The 26,157-nt window shown below is 37.7% G+C and overlaps 2 protein-coding genes across 3 annotated transcripts in view; one reads left to right on the plus strand and one right to left on the minus strand.

Annotated features, from left to right (window-relative positions):
* The window catches only part of LOC118277442 (KH domain-containing, RNA-binding, signal transduction-associated protein 2), a 338,249-nt gene that overhangs the window by 25,493 nt on the left and 286,599 nt on the right, over positions 1–26,157 (plus strand). The window lies entirely within an intron of this gene.
* On the minus strand, positions 20,816–21,602 carry LOC118277445 (uncharacterized). Its single transcript, XM_035596237.2, has 2 exons — positions 21,300–21,602; positions 20,816–20,972 (listed from the first exon to the last, which is right to left on the minus strand). Exons 1-2 carry the CDS (start codon positions 21,578–21,580, stop codon positions 20,942–20,944), a joined length of 312 nt encoding a protein of 103 aa, XP_035452130.1. The 5' UTR covers positions 21,581–21,602; the 3' UTR covers positions 20,816–20,941.

The following is a 26,157-nucleotide window of genomic DNA, read 5'->3' on the forward strand; positions in this document are numbered from 1 at the left end:
AAGTGTGGTGTGATCATTAATTTTTTTTTCAATCATAGGCGTCAGATTTACGTAAATAAGAACGGGATCGTGTCTAAACCGTACAGAAAGATGTTTGTTCACAATGGTGTAGTTGTTTTTCTTCTTCAGTTAAGGACCTAGTTCGGTTTAATCGAGCCATTATACCTAAAGCAAACCACACCATGCTAAGCGCCCTACATTTGGAAAAATAGATATCAAGCACTTATTTTGGGCGTCGATACCAATAATGCAGTATTTAAATCATGCTACACCACTTATCCGGTTGTTTGAACAACATTGTAGCTTTGTTAGCACGAAAACTGCAATTATTTACAACTATCTAGTAAAAATAATATTCATTATATATTAGTTTAATACAACAGTCATGTTTTATACTTATGTAACAAAATTATTCCCTACATCTAAATGTGAAAGGAGAAGGGGACTTTTAGGCCCAGCAGTTAACTAGTTGAAATCTATACATATAATAAATCTGTAGAAAAGTCATTTTTGTACATTGAAGAAATTGAAAAAAAAAATAGCCAGCGTGTGAAAAGATTAAGTAACAGAACCCATTTCCATCATTTTTTCAATTTTTGTCTGTTTGTTTGTGCGCACATCACGTAAAATCTACGAATTCAATGCTGAAAATGTTTATATACAAAAATTATACGTAACTTGAGGTATAACTTAGTTTTTGTTTCATCGAAATCGGTTCACTCTATCAAAAGATATGATTAATTTTGTGAGTTCAAGAAGAAAAATATTACGTTACGCAATTCAGTATAGTACTTGCAACGACATCTTAAGTCTAAATATAGAACTAATGTTGATAGTTGGAATCCAAATCCGATAGATGGCGTTGTTTTCTGAATCGCGATGTTAAGATTTTCTGCACGAGAATCACCTCGACCGTGTTTACTCTTCGATCAACAATATGTTGATCGAAGTGTTTACTAGATAAATTGGTTTCGTTAGGTGTCTTAAAAGTCCATGAGCGTGTCGTTAAAGTTCTTTGGTTGCTTGGAAAATTATTTTGGTTTCGTTTGGTCATTGGTTTGAAGTACGAAATAAATATTGATTTTTTTTTTTTACTTTGTAGTTCGTAGTTGGTATCCAATAGTGCCAATCGTTTTACAGTAAGTTAGTACAGTAAGTAGTTGTTAATTCGTTGAATCACTAATTCACAATCACCAACAGACGATACGTTGTCGTACTAGACTTTTCGACGCACCGTTCTTTTAAGTTTGTAGGCTATTCAGTCATAGTTTCGGTAGGTTCCTGTTCCTTATTGGGCGGGAGGAAACGCCCGGGTGTCATCACTGCGAGGACCGCCCGGAGGACACGGTAGAACATACTGTGGCGGTATGCCCTGCGTGGGCTGAGCACCGCCAAGTCCTCAGGGATGTGGTCGGCGACGGCGACCTCTCGCGTCCGGCACTGGTTCAGGCCATGGTGCGCAGCGAGAGGGACTGGGATGCCGTCTCCTCCTTCTGCGAAGCAGTCATGCTAGCTAAGGAGGAGGCGGGGCGCGTGAGAGAACAAACCTCCTCACGCCCCAGCCGTCGCGAGAGACACTCTGGGCGACGGGCATCGCGCGACGATCTCCGGCCACCGTAAGTACGGGCCTGCGGACGGCGATCAAGGGTAGCTCACCGCCCGAACAGAACCCGTGGGTGCGGCGCGTCGCGTTCCGCGCGCGCCTCAATGAGCCATCAGACCACCACAGATGGGGCCCAGTAGGGCTGATGCCTGATCCGGAGCTGCGGATTACCTAGCAGGTTTACAGGGGCTCCGGCTCGAAAAGCAGGAGAAGGAACGGGGTGGTTTTTAGTCAGTAAGAGTCTGACACTCCCTCTCGCCTCGCCCAAGGTGGGAGAAGTCATTGGATGATTTTCCCCCCTCAAAAAAAAGGCTATTCAGTCATAAGTGTTGTTGGTTTTGTTTCTCTATCACGTGTTAGCAACCCAAACAACCTTTTTAGGGTTCCGTAGCCAAATGGCAAAAAACGGAACCCTTATAGATTCGTCATGTCTGTCTGTCTGTCCGTCCGTCCGTGTGTCACAGCCGTTTATTTCCGAAACTGTTGGGTCTACATAGTTGAAACTTTGTAGGATGGTGTTTTTCGATAACCGCTATACGAATTTTGAATAAAAATGAATAAATTTAAAAATTAAAGGGAAAAAATACACCATACATGGAACTGATACAAAAAAAAAATATTTTCGTCTAACATATCCGTGATGGGTGTCTATGGATAGGTCTTTAAAAAAGACATTAAGGTTCCTAAAACCATTTTTCGTCAAAATCAACCGTTTGAAAGTTAGACGCCTCCAAAGTGGAAAAATGAGTGTCGCCCCTCTAACTTTTAAAATAAGAGAGTGGGAAAAGTAAAAAAAAAATATGCTGTAGATTTTAATTTTTTTTTTTTTTATTTATTTTTTAAAAAACGTTGCCCCACACTAGGATTTTCTCCTGTGTCGTGGGTGCGTTTACAAACATACAAGTTCACATACACACATGACACCCAGACCCGAAACAACAATTTGTGGATCACACAAAGAGTTGCTCCGTGCGGGAATCGAACCCGCTACCCGTTGCGCGGCAGCCAGTTGCCCAGCCACCGCACCAACCGTGCAGTCATTTTTAATAGAAACTAACAACGAAAATTGGTTTGAACGAGATGTCATTATTAGTTTTTATGAAATAAAACATTTTGATAAACCGCAAATATAACTTTGTCGTTCATACAAACACTGTAAAACCAAGTTATTTTATAATTTTTATGTCATCTACTTGCTGTTACGGAACCCTTCATGGGCGAGTCCGACTCGCACTTGGCCGGTTTTTTTTTGTTCTCGACAATCACGCGAACGAAGTCGCGGGCACAGCTAGTATATATTAAAAAAACCGTCATATTTTTCTAAAGACCTTGTTTCTATCTGGGAAGCGAGAAAACTTAAATTAAGTTATAAAACATTTATGATTATTTAATCATTTATGTATGCGTATACGTACTCTGTGATTTAAATAATGCCTTCCGGCAACACTTCTGTCTGACATCAGTCAGTCACCGATTGACAGATGACACTCATTCGTTGTGTTTCGTTCTGAGTGCGCACGTATTTTCCATGTTTTATTGTTTAAGCCCACGACTTCTCCGGCTTTATAAAGGACTTTTGATGGATCTTGCATCTCTAAATTACCTGACTCTCTATTTTGGATAACTGTTTAAGTGTTTGACTGCCAATAGAAAACTGTTGAAGGCAAATCCTCCGCTAACGTCGGTCACCGGTGACCACCGCGGCGTTCAATGTGTTAAGGCCTATCAATCGGATATTGACGACATGGATCGCTGTGTAAATTGTACGATTGCGACTGGTCGCAGTAACGCTTTTGGCAGAAGAGTCTTGGAAGATGTCAGTTATTCGTCAGTGGCGTGCATCTCAGCCTATATAATATGGTATCTCAGTTGGGAAAGATACCAAGAAAATATACGTACCCCGACCCCCTACACTATTCTGAGATGACATTCTCCTAATTATTGAAGATGAATAATACATACTTTATACTAATATTGGTGTTTTATTTATATATCTTCCTGTCCCTTTTTTAGTTTTTAAAAGGCTAGTGGCTTTTTTTTTGTGGGGGGAAAATCATCCAATGACTTCTCCCGCCTTGGGTGAGGTGAGAGGGAGTGTCAGACTCTTACTGACTAAAAACCACCCAGTTCCTACTCCTGCCCGTCGAGCCGGAGCCCCGGTAAACCCGCTAGGTAGTCCGCAGCTCCGGATTAGGCATCAGCCCTACTGGGCCCCATCTGTGGTGGTCTGATGGCTCTTTGAGGCGCGCGCAGAACGCGACGCGCCGCACGCACTGGTCTGGTTCTGGTCGGGCGGCGAGCTACCCTTGCTGTGCAAAGGCTCTAAGTGCAGAATATTGAATGTAAAAACTTGTCTTCGACTGTAGCGACTGTTCGGGGCGCTGGAGAGCCAAACGTGTCAGATCTTCGATACGTCACACACGCTCCTTGCTTAAAACCATAACACAACCAAAACTATTCAAAAATATTTCGTAAAAACATAAAAAAACTGCAATGTTATAATATAACCTCACTTTTACTACATTAGGTACTGTATATAACTTGATTCCTGGATAGCGAAATTTCACCAAATTTTTAGTGAGGCCTTGTTATTATATCCTCTTACAAATAAGGCTAGTTTGATTCAGTTATCACCTGAGCCCAGAAACGTATGGTGAAGTTCCCTTCTCCTTTGCGAACCAATTTGAACAAATATGATTACAAAAATCTATATTACTTTTTGTAAAAATATATTAAACAAATTATTGTGATATAGTATAAGACCATAATTATTGTGAAGTTCGTTAATAAATTTATTCTTATTCTTATTCTTATTTAGTCTTAATCCTAGGTAATAGCTACCAATAAACGATGTTGTTTCTAGAAACGATGTATTTTTTTATGCAATATATGGATTAATATATTTTAAATCTGACAGCAGGGAAAGAAGTGTCTGTGAAGCTTGCCATGCCATATCTTCTTGCGGTCATTGACCCTCAGTACCACAGTCACTGGTTTGCGTCATTTCTCTTTGGCCAAAGATAGTGGAGTGAATCCATTGTCCACTGCTGCTACTTATCGCTGCATACCCTCGTTTACTTTCAGGAAATATTCCCTGAGGTTGCACACCTCGCGATTGTGAAGGGTCTTAACTTTTAATAATTATTATTATATTTTCAGCCATGGTCGTCCCACTGCAGGGCAAAGGCCTCCCTACCCTCCTTCCACTCGTCTCTGTGCAGAGCTTTCTGTGGCCAATCCTTTTCATAGGCGTCAAGTTCATCCCGCCATCTCCTTCTGGGCCTGCCGCGACGTCTATTGACGTTGAGTGGGCTCCACTCAGTAGTGAGTTTTGCCCACTGTTCGTCGGACATGCGGCAGACATGTCCAGCCCAGTTCCATTTCAAGCTTGCGGCTTTCTGACCAACGTCAGCGATTTGAGTTTTGGAGCGCAGTGTAGAGTTCCTTATTCTATCCGATAATCGGACTCCTAAGATACTGCGCTCCATGGCTCGCTGGCAAACCTTGAGTGTGGACTTCTGATGTTTGGTCAAAGACCAGGTCTGTGCACCATAGGTTAGGATGGGCAGAATACACACGTCCATGAGCTTCCTTTTTAATGTTAATGGAAGGTTACCTTTCATTATGTCACCCATGGACCAATAGCTTTTCCAGGCGTTCTCGGTGCGTCGAGCAACCTCTTTTTCTTGTCTCGCCTGGAAAGAGACTAATTGGCCCAGGTAGATGTATTCCTGGACGTATGCAATTTCCACTCCATCTACTTCTAACCTATGTTTTGAGCTGTTGGTCATTACCTTGGTCTTCGACATGTTCATCTTAAGTCCAACCTCAAGGCTCGCTCTGCTGAGTTCGTTGATCATACTGCCTAGTTCTGATGCTGAAGAGGAGAAGAGCACTATGTCGTCGGCAAATCGAAGGTTTGTTAACCTCTTCTCCCCGACGACCACGCCTCTCGTGCTCCAGCATGGCGCAAGCTTTTTAAATACCTCTTCCAGAGTTGCTGTGAAGAGTTTAGGAGATAGCGGGTCACCCTGTTTGACTCCCTTGTGAATAGGAAAGGATTGGCCTAACCTGTGTAGCTTAATGGCTGCGGTGCTTTTGTGATATATATTTTTTAAAAGGTTAATATATGTGAGGTCAATGTCTTGGTTCTGTAGGGCTGTGAATATGGAGGAATGGGTGAGACTGTCGAAAGCTTTGGAGTAATCAATGAACGCAATGTATAATGGAAGTTTAAATTCACAATATTTTTCTATAATTTGGTTGAGGGTGTGTAAATGGTCTGTGGTAGAGAGGCCGCGTCGGAAACCTGCTTGCTCGGCTGGCTGGTGTTGGTCCAGTTGGTCGGATATTCTGTTTTCTATTACTTTAATGAATGCTTTGTACAAATGAGATACCAGACTAATTGGGCGATAATTTGTGAGGTTTGATTTGTCCCCTTTCTTATGCAATATTATAATATTGGAGTGGCAGAACTTCTCGGGTAGTGTACCAGTTTTTAAAATGCAATTAAATAGATTGGTGATGTGGGGCAACAGAATTGGTTCTCCTATCTTTAGAGCTTCGGTGGTAATGCCATCCTCGCCAGGTGTTTTGCTGTATTTCATATTGGTTAGCGCTCGGTGAACTTCATAGCCACTTATTGGTGGGATGTTTTCTGAACATGTGTATGTATTTAGATGAATTTGGGAGCTGTCATCGGTCGCATAAAGGGATTTATAGTATTCTGTACAAATGTCTAAAATTTTTTCTTTATCGGTTTGTTTTGTTCCATTATTATCTGTGAGGTTGCTGATTGCTGTTTTTCCTTTTTCTATGCCTCTAATAGCAATTCTAAGTGACTGGTTTTGTTCTAGAGTTGTTTTTATTAACTGTGTATTATAATTCCGGATATCTGTACGTATTTTGCGTTTAACTTCTCTATCTTTAGATTTGTATTCTGGTGTGTGAATGTTAAGTTTCTGTCGTTCGTCAATTAGTTTTATGGTAGATGGACTTAATTTCTTCGTTTTAGCCCGTGCTTTTTTGATGTTTCGACTAGCTGCTTGTATACATTTTGATATATTTTTGTATTGTGATTCTACATCTTCCGGATCTAAATTAAGTACCTGAAAACTGTTTTTCAATTCCAGTAGGTAGTGTTCTTTATTAGCAATCAATGTTGATTTATCTATCCGTTTTATAGAATTTTGTATCATGCGTACCCGTTGTATTTTCGCGTTAAGTAAGACTGTAATCCTGAGAGGGCGATGATCAGAGCTAAATTTAAAATTGTTTAATATTTCCACATTGGTAACTATTTGCTTTGTGGAGGAGAGGCTAAAATCTATTTCATTTTTGGTGTGGCCATCAGGAGAGAACCACGTCCAGCGCCGGTGTGGTTTTTTGTAGAAAAATGTGTTGTTTATGTTTAAATTTCGATTTGAAGCAAACTGAATTAGACGCGTGCCGCGATCGTTTCTGTGGCCTATTCCATGTGGTCCTAAAATGCTGTAGTTATCCGATGGTAGTGCTGAGCCGATTTTTGCATTAAAATCTCCTAACACTATCATCCAAGTCCCCCTATGTTCATCACATGCTCGGTTGAGGAGATCGTAGAACTCCTCAATTTCTTCGTCAGTGTGGGTTGATGTTGGTGCGTATACTTGGATAATAGTGAGGGTTTTTGTATGATCTATTTTGAACTTGAGTAGGATTATACGATTTGAATATGATATAAACTCTATGATGTTGTTTTTTTTTTTTTTTTTTAATAAGCCTCCTTATATTGATACTAGCAAACCCGGCGAACTCCGTTTTCCCACCAATGATTTACACTGTTTTCCTGCTTTTCTCTTGATTCTCCTGAATTTTCTTTGCTATAATCCTCATAGAGCCCGAGACCTTTCCAACGAATGCAAAACCGTGGAAATCGGTTCGTGCGTTAGAACGCACGTAACTCTAGAGAGTTATAATGTCAGGAAGGAAAACCCGACTTATTTTTATATTATAGATTATTTTTAGACTTACGTTATAAAACATAGATACTTACAACATTTCACCTGCGTTTCCAACTATTGGTCCAGCTATATTATCTACTATACACCAACTATCTTTCCTTTTGAATCGCTCATGATCACTATCATTTGCACCTAATTTTACATCTTTTTTGGTATATATTTCATTGTCAACTTTTTTGTGATCAATATCCTTCAAATATATAACGATTGTATTGGCACCACTGTCAGCAACATGATGAGACACGGGCTTAGAATCAGGCGCGACGTGTTTCGCAAATACTGCGCCCAGCACCACACACAGATAGAAACTTGATTGTGGCCGACATTTTGTTGAGATTATTGTGCAACGACGATGTAAACAAAAATGTGTCCGATCACACACACAAGCAATAGCTCATAGCAATTAACTTCTATGGAACTCAATCTTGTTAACGTCTATGGAAGAATCGTAAGCCGACATTATTATGTATGTATGTCAAGAACAGTAATAAAAGAAATGCCTTGAACACAAAGATGTGATTGTGATCTATATTAAAGCCACCAGATTTTATTACAAGACATTAATTACAATTAATGTCTTGTTTTACAGTTATTTTTATATGTCATTGCAACCCGCGCGCATTGTTCATTGCTACCACGGTGGTATAAAAGCGATCAATGTGATCGGACTCTATACATTACTGTTTAACTCGTCGTTGTGCAATAATCGCAACAAAATGTCGGCCACAATCAAGTTTCTATCCGTTTTCTATCTGTGTGTGGTGCTGGGCGCAGTATTTGCGAAACACGTCGCGCCTGATTCTAGCTCCACGTCTCATCATGTGGCTAATAGTGGAAATGTTGATAGAATCGTTATATATTTGAAGAATTTTGATCATAAAGGTGTTGGGGATAAAGTACATAGAAAAAAAGATCTAAGATTGGCTTCTGACGACCATGAGCATGACCGTTTCAAAAGAAATGATGATGAAAGTGATTTTAGTAATTTGTGTCTTTTAGACCCAGCTGGGCCATAGTAAGTATCTATGTGTTTTATTACGTAAATGTAAAAAAAAAACTTTAGGGAACAGAGAGTAAAGTTCCCTGAGAAAAGGAGGATCCTCCGACCAGGCGAGGTGATCGTGCCTGGGGGCTATCTGCCCGACTGTTGTTCGTTGGGATTTTCTTTCTATGTTTATTCGCATGTAAACTTCACATGTGCGATGTAGGATTTTATGACGTCATCCGTTGATTTACTCGTCGTACGTCTATGTGCGTCTGTCATTTGTCATTTGTCACACATGGTGATAATTTATTGTGTAAACAATTGTTGAATAACTATTTTAAACAAAACAAACTTACCTTTTCTTTGGTTAATCTATTCTAAATATTTTGTTTTTATTTTATTTTATTTTTTTATGGGACATGCCGGTAATCGAGCAGACGTATTACCTGATGGTAAGCAATCGCCGCCGCCCATGGACACTTGAAACACCAGAGGCTTTACAAGTGCGTTACCGGCTTTTTGGGAGTTAGGAATTTAAGGGTTGTTGTTCGGGAATGGGGATGGGGAAGATTGGGAAGGGGGAATTGGGCCTCCGGTAGCCTCACTCGCACAACAACTCACGTCGGTTTTCTGTGAGGCCGTGGTATTACTCCGGTCGAGCCGGCCCATTCGTGCCGAAGCATGGCTCTCCCACACTTAATTTTTTATAATTTTTTATAGCTGGGCTAATTGCGATGATTTGGAGGAATTAATGGGCTAATTGCGATGGAAATATGGAAATTATAACAATCTTAACATAATAAAGCATTTAAAATAAAAATATATGAAGTTTGTTTTTGGTTTTTGTGGGTTTCTGTGGTTCCCCCTTATTTTTCATACAAAACATTTTATATTTACTTATTAGTATTCTGCACTAGATGCCGCCACTGTGCCGCGCTTATGATTTAATGTTCTTGGTGTGCCTCGAAACTACTCAAATAGACTGGACTGGTTGGGCGGTGGCTGGGTAACCGGCTGCCGCGCAAAGTGGTAACTGGTTCGATTCCCGCACGGACCAATACAATCACTAAAAAAATTAAAAATATACAATCACTAAAAAAATTAAAATTAAAGTCTTACTTTCAACTTCAGCTTACTTCAATACATAAAATTACTTGCTAGACCTACCACGATACATGGGAAACGCTCAACATGTAGCGGTTTCGTTTCCCGCAAGGAGCAACTCTTTGTGTAATCCATAAATTGTTGTTTCGAGTCTATGTATCAGGTATATGTGAACTTGCATGTTTGTAAACGCACCCACGACACAGGAGACCCTAGTGTGAGGCAACTTTATAAAAAAATCTTAAATGTCTCAGTAATTATGTCTTCTCAAACTGACTACATTTTTGGATGTAAATTGGAATGTGTCCGATCATATCAATCGCTTTTATACCACCGTTGTAGCAATGTACTTGTACAATGCGCGCGGGTTTCAAAGACAGACAGATATTTATACATTAATAAACATTTAATGTCTTGTCTAACAATACTAATTTATGTTAAAAAATTCAATTAATCTGTACTAATATTATAAAGCTGAAGAGTTTGTTTGTTTGATACATCAAAAGATTTATCCTGAAACCTACTGAAATAATTTTTCAAGTGTGGGAGAGCCATGCTTCGGCTCGAATGGGCCAGCTCGACCGGAGTGATACCACGGCCTCACAGAAAACCGACGTGAAACATCGCTTGCGTTGTGTTTCGTTGTGTGAGTGAGGTTACCGGAGGCCCAATTCCCCCCTTCCCAATCTTCCCCATCTCCATTCCCGAACAACAACCCTTAAATTCCTAACTCCCAAAAAGCCGGTAACGAACTTGTAAAGCCTCTGGTGTTTCAAGTGTCCATGGGCGGCGGCGATTGCTTACCATCAGGTAATACGTCTGCTCGATGTTTCATAAAAAAATACCTCATCGTTCAATAGAGAGCCATCTGTTTCAGCGAAGTCAGTGCGCCCGTCCGTCTGAAACGGTATGTGGTGCTCTGAAAAACGTTGCCCAACTTTTAACTAAAGTTTAACCGTTTTCCGCAACGTAACCAGTTAACTGCTATAAGTTTCTCTGGTTTTATATTCCGTTGATCAAACGGTGAAATTAACGTTTAAAATGGAATTTAGGTTAAAGTATCAGTAGGTAAATGTAAGCGTCCATAGGCGCGCATCGTACGCTTTCCGTATGACGTCATTAGTACGCATCGCATTGCTGATGATGCGGTCCATACGATACGGATCAGTGGACGCAATTGTATGAGTTTCTATACAAGAGAAACTAAAATCCGTTGCGTGCTATGCGTACGACACGGACCTGTGTACGTGAACCTTAAGAGTGCATATTAGAGACCTACTAATAGTAAGTAAAAAATCTGACGTTTTCCGAGTTATACAACGTGTAATAAAATACCCATATACATCAAGAAGCGCTGTTGAATACAGGTTGCATAAAGTCTCTAAACGAAGTTTCAGCCAAAAATACGTTAAAAAAATTGTACCAAATACTTGGTATCGCATGGTTCTTGATTTTAAATCATAGTTGAGTAATTACGTAAGGCTCATTGTTCTAATATAGACCAAAATGTAACGTTTAAATAAACAATAGGTTCCTTGCAAGGTCAAAAATTCTTTTGCGGAAAATTTTTGAGAAAATTTCATTTCAACTTTTGCGTTTGGTTTAATAATGATTTTTTTATTTGTTGTTGCTTTAGAAGAGGTCCATTATTGGTGTCTATACAGGAGTAAATATAATGAAAGGGGTGTTCGTACTTCGCTTCTGAGAAATTGGTGTTTTAAGTTATCGAGGTCACATGAAGGACATATTATTGAACAAGTAACTTGGGTGAAATGACAGAGATATTGACAGAGGACCCATGTGCACATCCACTGACTCACCTAGTTACATAGGCCTAATTAAAAAGTGAAAGGTTTCATATTATTATTTTCACTTTTTTCCTTAGGAATCTAAACGGATACGAGCTGCCCATCCCGGCTTGGTACGGTTTTTTTTAAGGGAAAAATCTTCCAGTTTCAGACTCTTACTAACTAAAAATCACACCGTTCCTACTCCTGCTTTAAAACCGAGCCCCGGTGAACCCCCTAGATTATCTGCAGTTCTGGATCGAACTTCGTACGGGTTTTAAGTTCGTAAGGGTTTTAAGCAGTCTATAATTTCCATAGCGTAAACCATTTAAAGATCCGGAGCTGCGGACTACCGAGCGGGTTTACCGGGGCTTCGGCTCGAAAAGCAGGAGATGTTAAATAAAATAATGTTACACATCGGTCCAGTAGTTTCAGAGCTTAATCAATTCAAATAAATAAACAAAAATCAAATCTTTCGTCTTTATAATGTTACTGTAGACTTTCATTCATTTTCTGATTATTATCCTTCTATTTTACTGGCACAAGTCAGTTACAGAATTAATCTCGGAAACCGTCTCAACTGTCCATTTTAAGGCAACCAATCTAAGTCAGGTGTCAAATTATTAAATTAACTACGATTGGCCGGCCAAATACTAAGAACCAATCAAATCAAGTTAATTGACGCGTAATTTGAACGGATGCCTTTGATTGGCTTAGAGAACGCTTGATTTAGGCAGATTTTGAAATAGGAACTTTAGAATTTGAAATAGGACTGCCTCGTTGGTCGAGTGGACGCAAGTGCGATTGCTGGACAAGAGGTCTCGGGTTAGAATCGGGTTAGCACGGAGTCTGGTAGGCAGGCCTATGCCCTGCAGTGGGACCATGAAATCGAATCATGAAATCGAATTTAGGCCAAGCCGCGGGTAAAAGCTATAGTTAAGACTACACCGGCAATGCAGTCAATAAACTGAACTTCTAAATAATCAAGGCATAACAAGTAAAATCCATTTTATAGCTATAACCTTAATAGCTCGTACAGAAAAAATAAATACCAGCGCAAAATTCCACTACGAAAATTAACCCTTATAGCTTTGGTAATAGAGCTTGTTATAACACCATCATTTTGTGTTTTATAGGCTTCTGACAAAGGCGATATTCTGGCTAGTCATGATTATCCAATTATGGAATAGTTGGCCATGGGACCATGGATCAAAGGCTATTGTAATTTGCGTACACACCCCGAAAAGGGGTGAACTAGGGGGGATCTTGTGTGAAAACATTATACCGCTTATTTACTTCCCTTACCTAAAAAATGTGTTTAGACTAATGTAATAAGATTGGTTCGGTGGTGAAGTGGTGGCAGGGGTTCGAATTACGAGTTAGGCAAACTAGTATAGGGCTTTTATGAGTATTCAAAATTTCTTAGTAGACAATGTGAGTGACTTTTTACTTATTATGTTAAGGTCATCGATGTGTGTGAGGTGAGTTACAGTAAAGCAACAGCCTATAAGAGGCCACTGCTGACCGAAGCCCTCTTCTCCCACGGAGAAAGTTGAACATTAATTACCACGCGTGCTCAATGCGGGTTGGCGATTTCAAACTTATAATCAGAAATATTATTAAGCCCAGGTTTCCTCGCGATGTTTTCGTCACCGTTTCTCAGTGGTGTCTAAATAATCTTAGAAAGTAGGTATATATAGTTTGGAAAATGTCATATTGGTACTTACCGTTGGTAATATTCGAATCCTCATGCATGAGAAGCGGGCTTAGATCTCTACCACGACAACAACATAATATACTAAAGTCAATTTTGGACTCCATAGTCAAAGTGAAAGTGAAAGCATTTATTTCAATTAATCCTAAATACGGCACTTTTGAAAAGTCAAATTGAATTGTCCGACAGTCTGTCTGTCAGTGAAGCTAGGCGCTCGTTCCAAAGTGTAGCTTCGAATGGAGAAGAACGAGCAAGAAACTCCATACATCCATAGTAAATCAGAAAATTTTCTGAAAACGAAAATCTTATTACCGTGGCTATTCCATTAAAATATTGAAACGAAAAACTCGGGCAAAGTCGGATTAAAAGCTAAGTATCATAATCTAATAAACATAAAAACGTATCAAAAGGCCAACTCATTGGTAATCTCGTTTTCAATAAGAATACAAATAATAGACACAAAGGATTTTCCATCAAATATATTTAGGGGGCCCTCCCCTTCCCTTACCCTTGTTCATGTTTTTCCAACTCGATTTGATTCCTTTTTCGTAGTGTTTACTTTCTATACAATATTTAGACTCCACTGACAGATGATGAAGGAAAACTTTGTTTTTTGAGAGCGGAAAATCATCCAATGACTTCTGCTGCCTTGAGTGAGGCGGGAGGGAGTGTCAGACTCTTACTGACTAAAAACCACCCGTTTCTTCTCCTGCTTTGAGCCGGAGCCCCGGTAACCTTTTACGTTGTCCGCAGCTCCGGATCGGCTATCAGCCCTACTGGGCACCATCTGTGGTGTCTGGCATCGTGAAGATACCTGGAGTTATAATTGGTGATCACACTTATAATATTTTAAATGTAAAACCCTGTGATGCACCAATTGTCTGAAAATGGAAATATGCCTCTCTGGGACCACAATAACTAAAACAACCACGTGAAACCACACAAACTTTTATTGAGACAAAAACACAAACAAAACAAAAACTTAATATATTAGTATTTATGCATGCGAAGGTCGTTATAATTTTCTTATGTCCAAAGTTGGCTGCTTCATTTTTTACCAATACCATAAAACTGTTTCCTGTTAAAAGGAAAAAAAAACCATTAAATTACAAACCAGGAGAAAATCGATGTTGTTCCGCCGTCAGGCCACCACAGATGGGGCCCAGTAGGGCTGATGCCTGATTCGGAGCTGCGGACTACCGAGCTGGTTTAAAAGCAGGAGAAGGCACAGGGTGGTTTTTAGTCAGTAAGAGTCTGATACTCCCTCTCGCCACGCCCAAGGCAGGAGACGTCACTGGATGATTTTCGCCCCCCCCCCCCAAAAAAAAAGTGGCGTGATATCACGGCAACACAAACAACCGACGTGAAACAAGCTTGCGTTCTATTTCGTCGTATGAGTGAGGTTACTGAAGGCCTAATTACCCAACTCCCCCATCTCCCCAATCCTTCCCATAGCCTTAAAAATCCTCAATTCCTAACTTCCAAAAGTCCGGCAACGCACTTGTAACGCCACTGGTGTGTCTATGGGCGGCGCTGATTGTATACCATCAGGCGATCCGTCTGTTTGTTTACCGACTTATTACATAAAAAAAATGTATCGAAGTTTGAAATTGAAGCTTCATCTTAATTATGGTTAAGCCCCGTATTCATGGTAAACATTTGTTTAGCAACAAAGTTGAATCAACGTGTTGCGGAATTGCTGCCGATATGTTGCTGGCAACACTGCGTGTTGCAGAATGTGTGTTGTTGATTTAAACATAGTTGCTAGCAACATTCTCGCCGCTCATCAACAATGTTTAGCAACTGTTGCTTAACAAATGTTTACCGTGAATACGGGGCTTTATGTTACAATATGCGACCATGATGATATACCAAAGTATATTATACTAAAAGTAGTATTATTTTATACCAAAGTATGAGTATTATGTCATGGTTTCTTCGCACATTATACAGACAAAATACCAAAGTAAGCGAAGGTCTTTGTGCGTACGATGTATTCATATTATTTTTAAATGAGATTTACGTAATACAAAGAAACTTACGCCTCGTGATCCAAATCTTTCAGTTCTTCTAAATCTTTCAACCCTTCCAATTCATTTTCCCGTGGTGTTCTTTTAAATCGATTATGATTATTGTTATTAGCACCCTGTGTTGCAAAATCATTCAAATATATAACGATTGTATTGACACCACTGTTAGCCACATGATGAGAAACGGGCTTAGAATCAGGCGCAACGTGTTTCGCAAATACAGCGCCCAGCACCACACACAGATAGAAAACGAATAGAAACTTGATTGTAGCCGACATTTTGTTGCGATTATTGCACAACGACGAGTTAAACAGTAATGTATAGAGTCCGATCACATTGATCGCTTTTATACCACCGTGGTAGCAATGACATATTTACACAAATATATATTTCAAACTTAATAATCTAAAAATAAACACTTTAACAATAAAATTAAGGCATTCAATATAATTTATGGACTGTAATAAATGATTTATATCAATAAGAAAATATACTTATTAATTAAAACGTGATAAAAATCGACTTGATGTAGTGCAATATCTGAGTTGGATGTCCACCGTCGTTTAAAACGAGTCAGGTCTACTGAATGCATGCATTCGTCCAAAACAGAGCAAGATGCATTGCATATTGTTCAACTATACATTTAGATTATTAAGTTTGAAATAAATGTATTTGTGTAAATATGTCATTGCTGCCACGGTGGTATAAAAGCGATCAATGTGATCGGACTCTATACATTACTGTTTAACTCGTAGTTGAACGAAAATTTCGAAGAACTGAAAGATTTGGATCACGAGGCGTAAGTTTCTTTGTATTACGTAAATCTCATTTAAAGATAATATCAATACATCGGACGCACAGAGACCTTCGCTTACTTTGGTATTACGTCTGTATAATATGCGAAGAAACCATGACGAAATACTCGTACTTTAGTCTAAAATAATACTACTTTGGGTATAAAATACTTTAGTATATCATCATGGTCGCATATTGTAACATAATTACAATTAAGATGAAGCTTCAATTTCAAACTTCGATACATTTTTTTAATGGGATAAGTCGGCAAACAAACAGACGGATCGCCTGATGGTATACAATCAGCGCCGCCCATAGACACACCAGTGGCGTTACAAGTGCGTTGCCGGACTTTTGGAAGTTAGGAATTGAGGATTTTTAAGGCTATGGGACAGATTGGGGAGATGGGGGAGTTGGGTAATTAGGCCTTCAGTAACCTCACTCATACGACGAAATAGAACGCAAGCTTGTTTCACGTCGGTTGTTTGTGCGGCTGTGATATCACGCCACTTAAACATTACATTAGAACAACATCGATTTTCTCCTGGTTTGTATTTTAATGTTTTTTTTTCCTTTTTACAGGAAACAGTTTTGGGGTATTGGTAAAAAATGAAGCAGCCAACGACATAAAAAAATTATAACGACCTTCACATAAATAATAATATATTAAGTTTATTTTTATCTAAATAAAAGCTTCACGTGGTTCCTTTAATTATTGTAGTCCCAGAGATATTTCTATTTTGAGACTATTGGTGCATTACTAGGGTGGATATTAAGTTTATTCCTCAGATTATTATATTAAGAAGAATATATTTAGGATAGTCCTTTATAGAACTACTAGCTTACGCCCGCGACTTCGTCCGCGAAAAATTAAAAAAATTAGGGTTATACCCTTATCATTTAGGGGGATGAAAAATAGATGTTGGCCGATTCACATAGATACCGGATAAGCACAAAAAATTTCATCAAAATCGGTCAAGCCGCTTCGGAGGATTGTGTTTAATAAATACATAACATCGTATGTACAACATAATATGTATGCATAAAATTCGCTTTTCTTCGTAAATTCGATTATCCGGATTTTCGATTATCCGAATGCCTAACGACAATAATTAGTCCGGTTAATCGAGTTCCTACTGTATTAGATTATAAAGAACTAATGTCAAGAACTATCTTCCGAATTCCATACTCTTCGATATGTCAAGTTTTCTAGAAACTTGTACACAACGAAATATACCCCCAACTGTACCATATCATCACATTCACAAACATATTCATAACAATTTCCCCATCCGTGCTACTACTGAGAAATTTTCGAAAAACCGAAAAAAGCCCAGCAATACTTTGTCCGACCCGAGAATCGAACCCAAGACCCCTTGTCCGGCAGATGCATTAGCGATCACTCGACCAACGAGTAGGCTTGAGAAAGAAAGGGAATCAAACAGTTTATGAATTTCATTTAGTTTTTATAAGTATGTCGGAGGAAGGTGTGGGCGATACATTGGGCGAGAGCCCTCTTCGTAACACATAGGTAGAGCTATGTGTTGGCAGCAATCTATACAATGCAAACGTTCGTATAGATGCAAAGTGGTTGTCCATAGTACATCGCGACAATCCCTAAAAATATAGCAGCTGGTATACCGTAATATCAATACATCGGACCCACAGAGACCTTCGCTTACTTTGGTATTACGTCTGTGCGAAGAAACCATGACGAAATTTCGTCTTTAGTCTGTTAATACTGTTTGGGTATAAAATCGTCTTTAGTAATCATCATGAAACGCATATTGTAACATAATTCACAATTATTGATGAAGCTTCAATTTCACATTCGATACATTTTTTTAATGTAATAAGTCGGCAAACAAAGAACGGATGCCTGATGGTATACAATCAGCGTCGCCCATAGACATTCTAGTGCGTTATAATTGCTGCCGACTTTTGGAAGTTAGGAATTGAGGATTTTTACAGGCTATGGGACAGAATTGGGGAAATGGGGGACATGGGTAATTAGGCCTTTAGTAACAAAACTCAAACGAAATAAACGCAAGCTTGTTTTCGGTTTTTGTGCGGCCGTGATATACGCCATAAACATTACATTAGTTAACAACATCGGATTTTCTCCTGGTTATTATTTTAATGTTTTTTTCCTTTTTAAGGAAACAGTTTTGGGGTATTGGTAAAAAATAGAAGCAAACGACATAAAAAAAATAATACCTTCAATAAATAATAATAATTAATTTATTTTTATCAAATAAAAGCTTCACGTGAGTTCCTTTAATTATTGTAGTCCCAGAGATATTTCATTTATTGTATTGGTAATTCTAGGGTGGATATTAAGTTTATTCCTAGATTAAAATATTAAAAGAATATATTTAATAAACTTTTAGAACTACTAGCTTACGCCCGCGACTTCGTCCGCGTAAAAATAAAAAATTTAGGGTTATACCCTTATCATTTAGGGGGATGAAAAATAGATGTTGGCCGATTCACATGGGATACCGGACTAAGCACAAAAATTTCATCAAAATCGGTCAAGCCGCTTGGAGGATTGCTGTTTAATAAATACATAACATGGTATGTACAACATTGTATGTATGCATAAAATTCGCTTTTTTCGTAAATTCGATTTTCCGGATTTTTGATTATCCGAATTTAACGTAGGTTTAATTAGTCCGGTTATTCGAGTTCCTACTGTATTAGATTATTAAGAAAATGTAAGAACTATTTATAAATTCCATACTCTTCGATTTCAAGTTTTCTAGAATTATTTGTAACAACGAAATATAGCATAGAATAGGTTGCAATATCATCACATTCACAAATTCTCCATAACAATTTCGTAATTCGTAGCTACTACTGAGAAATTTTCGAAAAAGAAAAAAGCCCAGCAATACTATTTGTCCAACCCGAGAATCGAACCCAAGACCCCTTGTCCGGCAGACGCATTAGCGATTTTGACCAAAGAGTTCCTTGAGAAAGAAAGGGAATCAAACAGTTTATGAATCTCATTTTTTTTAAGAGATGTCGGAGGAACTATGTGGGCGATACATTTGGCGAGAGCCCTATTCGTAACACATACGAAGCTATGCGGGCAGCAATATAACAATAAAATCTTCGTTCAGAAATGATTGTTTATTTTCGTAGATTGCACTGGTATACTTTAATTTCTTCTCCATAGGAATCTACAATTTGGAACGAGCTGTGCGAGTGGATACCATAACTTTCTCATTTTAGAGACTGAATTAAACAGAGTTTTTTTGAAGTCTCTTTCACATAACATTAACCCTATAGCCAACTGTGTCACTAATATGCGACAGATATTTCCATATCCCTGCCACTCATACCGTATTACTGCGACAGAGAAAATGCTCACTCTTACACGATCGCTCTTCCTTATTTAGTGTAGATATAATTACTTCGATTAGTAGGCCCTCTCTTTTCTCCCCTCAAAAAAAATAAAATAAAAAAAGGCTTGCTAGTTACATAAACTCAAACCACCAATAAAGGCGCTTAGTTTTTTTCTGCAATTGTACATAATTTTGTAATACCACGGATTATGTGGCTGATTTTTTTAAGGTACATAGTACAAAAGGCTAACTATCATTTGCCATTGAAGATTTCGTGCGGAAACCATGTCAATAAAAAAATAAAAAATAGAAACTAAAATTGGATTTTTTGCAAATATCTTTGTACTTACTTACAATTCATACCTGTTGTAAAGCTTGAATAACACAAATATATGTGATAAAATCTGAATATTAAATTTTGCTCTTTATTTTAAAGATAAAAGAAAGACCTATTTAAACCACACTCCGAATTAGCAACTTTAGTATTTTTTTTCTCGGAAACTAAAAATAATTGACATGGGGTATGTCTTCCCCCAAGGGAATCTAAAACACTGTGCAGCGGTATAGGAGGTTGTGGCGGGCTTATCAAATAAGCTGGAAGTCAGGCTTGGGAATTAGCTTCTAAAACGTCCCCACAGGTCATGTTGACATGTTTGTAGTATATAGCTAATATTTTTTAGATTAATCCATTTTTCTATTATATTGAACCATTTTACTTGCTATTTTAAAACGAAAGATATTTTTGCCTTTATTAGTATTAATAAATGTTTATTGATGTATTTGTTACCGGCCAAACCCAATTTCAGGAGCCTTGCCTAGGCAAAACTAGTTTGTTCCTAGCAAAGAGAACCTGTGCGGCAATGAGAGAATATTTGGCAAAGAGAGCCTATTTGGCAAAAAGGGCCTGGGTGGTGAATGGGGTTGTGTGGCAAAGAGAGCCTGTGTGGCTATTGGCCCGTGTGCCATTATTTACTTCCTTTTTGTATTGTACGAATTTATGTTGGTTTCACTTGGTGAGATTAATTATTTGGTATCTTTGAGGTTTTATAATAATCAGTATGGTACTGTGTGATACCTGTGTGGTGATAATACTCTTAGAGTTACTGTGTTGTCTTGTTTGATAATTGTATTGCTATTTTGTCATATTGTCTGACAGCGGTATTGCTGTTTGTTACGGCGTAACTTCCAATGGGGTAAATGTTATGAAGATGTTTGTGAATGTGATGATATTTCGTTGTGTACAAGTTTCTAGAAAACCTGACATATCGAAGAGTACGGAAATCGGAAGATAGTTCTTTACATTAGTTCTGTATAATAGTTCTATAAAGAACTATCCTAAATCTATTCCTCTTAATATAATAATATGAGGAGTAAACTTAACATCAATCCCTGTGATGCGCCAATTGTCTCAAAATGGGCATATGCCTCTCTGGGACTACAATAACTAAAAGAACCAGGTAATGCCACAGAAATTTTATTTAGACAAAACAAAGTTAATATATATAGTCATTTATGTAAGCGAAGCTCGTTATAGTTTTCTTATATCCAACGTTGGCTGCTTCATTATTTACCAATTACTTCCATTTACTATCTATACCGTTGTATCTGTAAAAAGAAAAAAAAATATTAGAAACCAGAATAAAATCGATGAATCGATGATCGACTAACGTAATGTTTACGCGGAGCGATATCACGGCCGCACAAATAACCGATGTGAAACAATGCTTGTTCTATTTCGTCGTATGAGTGACTGTATACCATCAGGCGATCCGTCTGTTTGTTTACCGACTTATTACTAAGTATTTTATACCAAAAGTAGTATTATTTTATTCCAAAGTATATTATATAAACGAAATACCAAACTAAGGAAAGTTCTGTACCTACGATGAATTGATATTATTTTTAAATGAGATTTACGTAATACAAACTAACTTAGCGTCCAAATCGTGATCTAAGTCTCTCAGTTGTTCGAAATCTCTCAACGCTTCCAATTCATCATCCCACGGTGTTACTGTCCTTTTAAATCGCTTATGACCATGGTCATTAGCACCCAATGTTGCAAAATCATTCAAATATATAACGATTGTTTTGGCACCACTGTCAGCAACATGATGAGACACGGGCTTAGAATCAGGCGCGACGTGTTTCGCAAATACTGCGCCCAGCACCACACACAGATAGAAAACGGATAGAAACTTGATTGTGGCCGACATTTTGTTGCGATTATTGCACAACGACGAGTTAAACAGTAATGTATTAAATAATTTATATCAATAAAAAATAGGTAAAGTATTATTTAAAAAGTTGTATAGAGTCCGATCACATTGATCGCTTTTATAGCACTGTGGTAGCAATGACATATTTACACAAATACATTTATTTCAGTTACAACACTTAACAATCGAAAACATCAATAAAAATAACAATAAAATCAAGATTACAATATAATTATTACAATATAATTAGTATTGTAATAAATAATTTATATCAATAAGAAATATGACAAATGTTATTTAAAAGTGGTAAAAATCGGTTTTGTAAGTCGACGTCCACCGTCATTTAAAACGAGTCAGGTCTAACAATAATATAATTTTCGTGAGACATACTAAATTAATTATTATATGTTATCGGCTTACTCATGTAACTGTTTGACGAGGAACTCGACTAGTTTCAAGCCATTAGAGGCTCATATTCATGAGCAGCATTCCACGACACAAAAATGCACGCAAATATCAAATAAGCTGTAAGTCAGGCTTGGCAATGAGCTTCTATAACGTCCCCACAGGTCATGTTGCCAAGTTTGTAGCATATAGCTACATTTTTGTTTAGATTAATCCAGTTTTCTATTGACCAAATTAGTAAACCATTTGACAAAACGATCGATAACAATTTACTTGCTATTTTAAAACGAAAGATATTTCTGCCTTTATTAGTATTAATAAATGTTTATTGATGTATGTATTTGTTACTGGCCAAACCCAATTTTAGAGGCTTTGCCTAGGCAACATTAGTTTGTTCCTAGCAAAGAGAACCTGTGCGGCAATGAGAGCCTATTTGGCAAAGGGACCTTATTTGGCAATAAGAGCCTGTGTGGCAAAAAGGGCCTGGGTGGTGAAAAGGGTTGTGTGGCAAAGAGAGCCTGTGTGGCAAAGAGAGCCTGTGTGGCTATTGCCCTGTGTGCCATTATTTACTTCCTTTTTGTATTGTACGAATTTATGTTGGTTTCAGTTGGTAAGAATAATTAGGCAGATTCCATAGCACGGTTCTAAACCTTAGTGGTTTTTTGGTTGCTATTTGTTATTTATTGTATAATTGTTTTGTGTAAATAATAAATAAAGTAAAAACAAAATATATTTGGTATATTTGTGGTATAATAATAATTGGTAATCAGTATGGTACTGTGTGGTGAATATACTCTTAGAGTTAATGTGTTGTCTTGTTTGATAATTGTATTGTTATTGTGTCATATTATCTGTCAGCGGTATTGCTGTTTGTTGCGGCTTAACTTCCAATAGGGAAATCTATATATTAATACGTGATGCAAAAACTTTGGACCCCTTTTTACGAAAATTGCGCGGACGTAGGAGCATAAAATTTGGTATACTTATAGTTTATGTGTAGGAGAGGTTGCGAACGCTAATATTTTTCAAAAATAATGCTTATAAAGTACATTAAATCAATAAATAAAACATTACATACACTACCATGCATAGTATCTGATCGTATTTGACAAAACGTCAAAATCGACAGACATTGCGATGATATTCTCACGTCTCATATGAATAGAGTTTTCCTGTTCATGATGCGCCGGAATATATTAATTTGAATTTTACAAAACTAATAGCAATTCGTTAAATAAAAATTATCCTTGAACGTATGTTAAGTGGTATTGTAAATTAAATCGTATATGGTCGAATTTCGACCACTAGGCGACCACTAGTTGTTATGAATATGTTTGTGAATGTGATGATATGGTGCAGTTGAGGGTATATTTCGTTGTGTACAAGTTTCTAGAAAACCTGACATATCGAAGAGTACGGAAATCGGAAGATAGTTCTTTACATTAGATCTATAAATATATTCTTCTTAATAGAATAAAATTAACATCAATCCCTGAGATGCACCAATTGTCTCAAATTGAAAATATGCCTCTCTGGGACTACAATAACTAAAAGAACCAGGTAATGCCACAGAAATTTTATTTAGACAAAACAAAGTTAATATATATAGTCATTTATGTAAGCGAAGGTCGTTATAGTTTTCTTATATCCAACGTTGGCTGCTTCATTATTTACCAATTACTTCCATCTGTCATCTACAAATGATCTGTAAAAAAAATAAAAAAATTTAATCAGGATAAAACCGATGAATCGAAGTTCGACTAACGTAATGTTTAAGTGAAGTGATATCACGGCCGCACAAACAACCGACGTGAAACAACGCTTGCGTTCTATTTCGTCGTATGAGTGAGGTTACTGAAGGCCTAATTATCCAACTCCCCCATCTCCCCAATCCGTCCCATAGCCTTAAAAATCCTCAATTCCTAACTTCCAAAAGTCCGGCAACGCACTTGTAACGCCACTGGTGTGTCTATGGGCGGCGCTGATTGTATACCATCAGGCGATCCGTCTGTTTGTTTACCGACTTATCACAAAGTATTTTATACCAAAAGTAGTATTATTTTATTCCAAAGTATATTATATAAACGAAATACCAAAGTAAGGAAGGTTCTGTACCTACGAAGAATTGATATTATTTTTAAATGAGATTTACGTAATACAAACTAACTTACTCGTCCAAGTCTCTCAGTGTTTGGAAATCTCTCAACGCTTCCAATTCATCATCCCACGCTGTTACTGTCCTTTTAAATCGCTTATGACCATGGTCATTAGCACCCAATGTTGCAAAATCATTCAAATATATAACGATTGTTTTGGCACCACTGTCAGCAACATGATGAGACACGGGCTTAGAATCAGGCGCGACGTGTTTCGCAAATACTGCGCCCAGCACCACACACAGATAGAAAACGGATAGAAACTTGATTGTGGCCGACATTTTGTTGAGATTATTGCACAACGACGAGTTAAACAGTAATGTATAGAGTCCAATCACATTGATCGCTTTTATACCACTGTGGTAGCAATGACATATTTACACAAATACATTTATTTCAGTTACAACACTTAATAATCGAAATCATCAATAAAAATAACAATAAAATCAAGAAAACAATATAATTAGTATTGTAAAAAATTATTTATATCAATAATTAAAAAGTGGTAAAAGTCGGACGTCCACCGTCATTTAAAACGAGCCAGGTCTACTGAATGCATGCATTCGTCCAAAACAGTGTTCATTTTTTGTCAACAACAAGCAAATATATTTCATTTGTAGGCCGTCTATTATTTGTGAAGGATGCATGCATTTCGACACCAGCAATTTATACTGCGCTAACTCAAAAAGCGTACTTTACAGTAGAGGCGTTTAAAGGGAAAAACGTGATAACTTTTACATTAATTAAGATACTTTTTTGAAATTTGGTATGCTTAATATTAAATTTATTCATTGTAATATCTCATATTTATATTTCCTTAATTATTTCTATTTTTTGATTTAGCGCAAGTTAGCCGTATATAAACGTAATTCATCAAAAAAAAATTACATCTTATACACGTCTAACTTATGTTAGCGTAGTGTAGTACGGGACGTCGTAGTGCATGATCAATCATCTGATGCATATTTCAATATTTTTATAAAGAACATGTACTTACTTACAAAAAGAATAGTCAGCGTACCATTAATAAACTAATTAATACGTTAACACATAAGTATTTACTATGTAAAAGTCGCTAAGTCGTTCATTTTACAAACGAACAAGTATACACACGTACGTACTAAACTACGCTAACTATGAGTTAGTGCAGCGTTGCACAGATTTTGACCGAAGTGATCCCCGCGCACACTCCGCTAATAATAGTTGGCGTAATATAAATCGAGTGATTTCAAAAAGTACCTTTATTTAGCGTTTTATAAGATTTTTAACTTTCTTATTTTTGCATATTTCTTCTCAATTTTTTTATGACGTATGTAAACACACATTTTAAGCAACTTGGCATAAAAAAGTTTTTTCCAAATTTCGAGTTAGCGTAGTATAAATTGCTGGTGTCGATTTGTCGAATGACGCAACGTGGACGTTACCCTTTTAGGGAACAGAGAGTAAAGTTCCCTAAGAAAAGGAGGATCCTTCGACCAGGCGAGGTGATCGCACCTGGCGGGCTCAGTGCGCAGGAGTGCGATCGAGCTCTGCGCGCTGGATTGTAACTATGATATCTTCTAAAGTGTTTATTTGATTCATAAAATGTAAAAATAATGTTTATCTGCATTTAATCCCGAATTTAACGTATTTGTATTGATATTGATTATAATTCAAAAGATAAAAATCATTTGGGAATTTAATATGAATAAAAACTGAAAAAACCCCAGCAATACTTCGCCCGACTCACTTTGAAACTCACTGTAAAACATAGTGTATTTTCTTTTATTATATTACTAGCTTCCGCCCGCGACTCCGTCCGCGCGGATGTCGGTCTTCGCGTGGAAGTTTTATTTCTCCATTTTGAGTAACTCTGACAATGATATCTTATAAATATCTATTGGACCCAAATACGGCGAGGCCCATAATAATTAAGGAGATTTTGAGCTACTGCTGTTGAGCTCGCGTTCTGTAGAATAAAACTGACAAATAAAGTTTTTTTTTTTCTACGTATTTTTCACGTAACGTCATCGA

Source organism: Spodoptera frugiperda, chromosome 10 (genome assembly GCF_023101765.2).
Source record: "Spodoptera frugiperda isolate SF20-4 chromosome 10, AGI-APGP_CSIRO_Sfru_2.0, whole genome shotgun sequence".
Classification (NCBI taxonomy): Eukaryota; Metazoa; Arthropoda; class Insecta; order Lepidoptera; family Noctuidae; genus Spodoptera; species Spodoptera frugiperda.

What these genes read in the sequence shown, in the direction of transcription:
- LOC118277445 (XM_035596237.2), bottom strand. Translation starts at nt 21,580, where the DNA reads ATGTCGGCCACAATCAAGTTTCTATCCGTTTTCTATCTGTGTGTGGTG. An exon ending in GATCACGATTTGGACGCTAA is followed by an intron (nt 20,973 to 21,299) that starts GTTAGTTTGTAT and finishes TTCTTTTTACAG; the next exon opens with ATACAACGGTATAGATAGTA.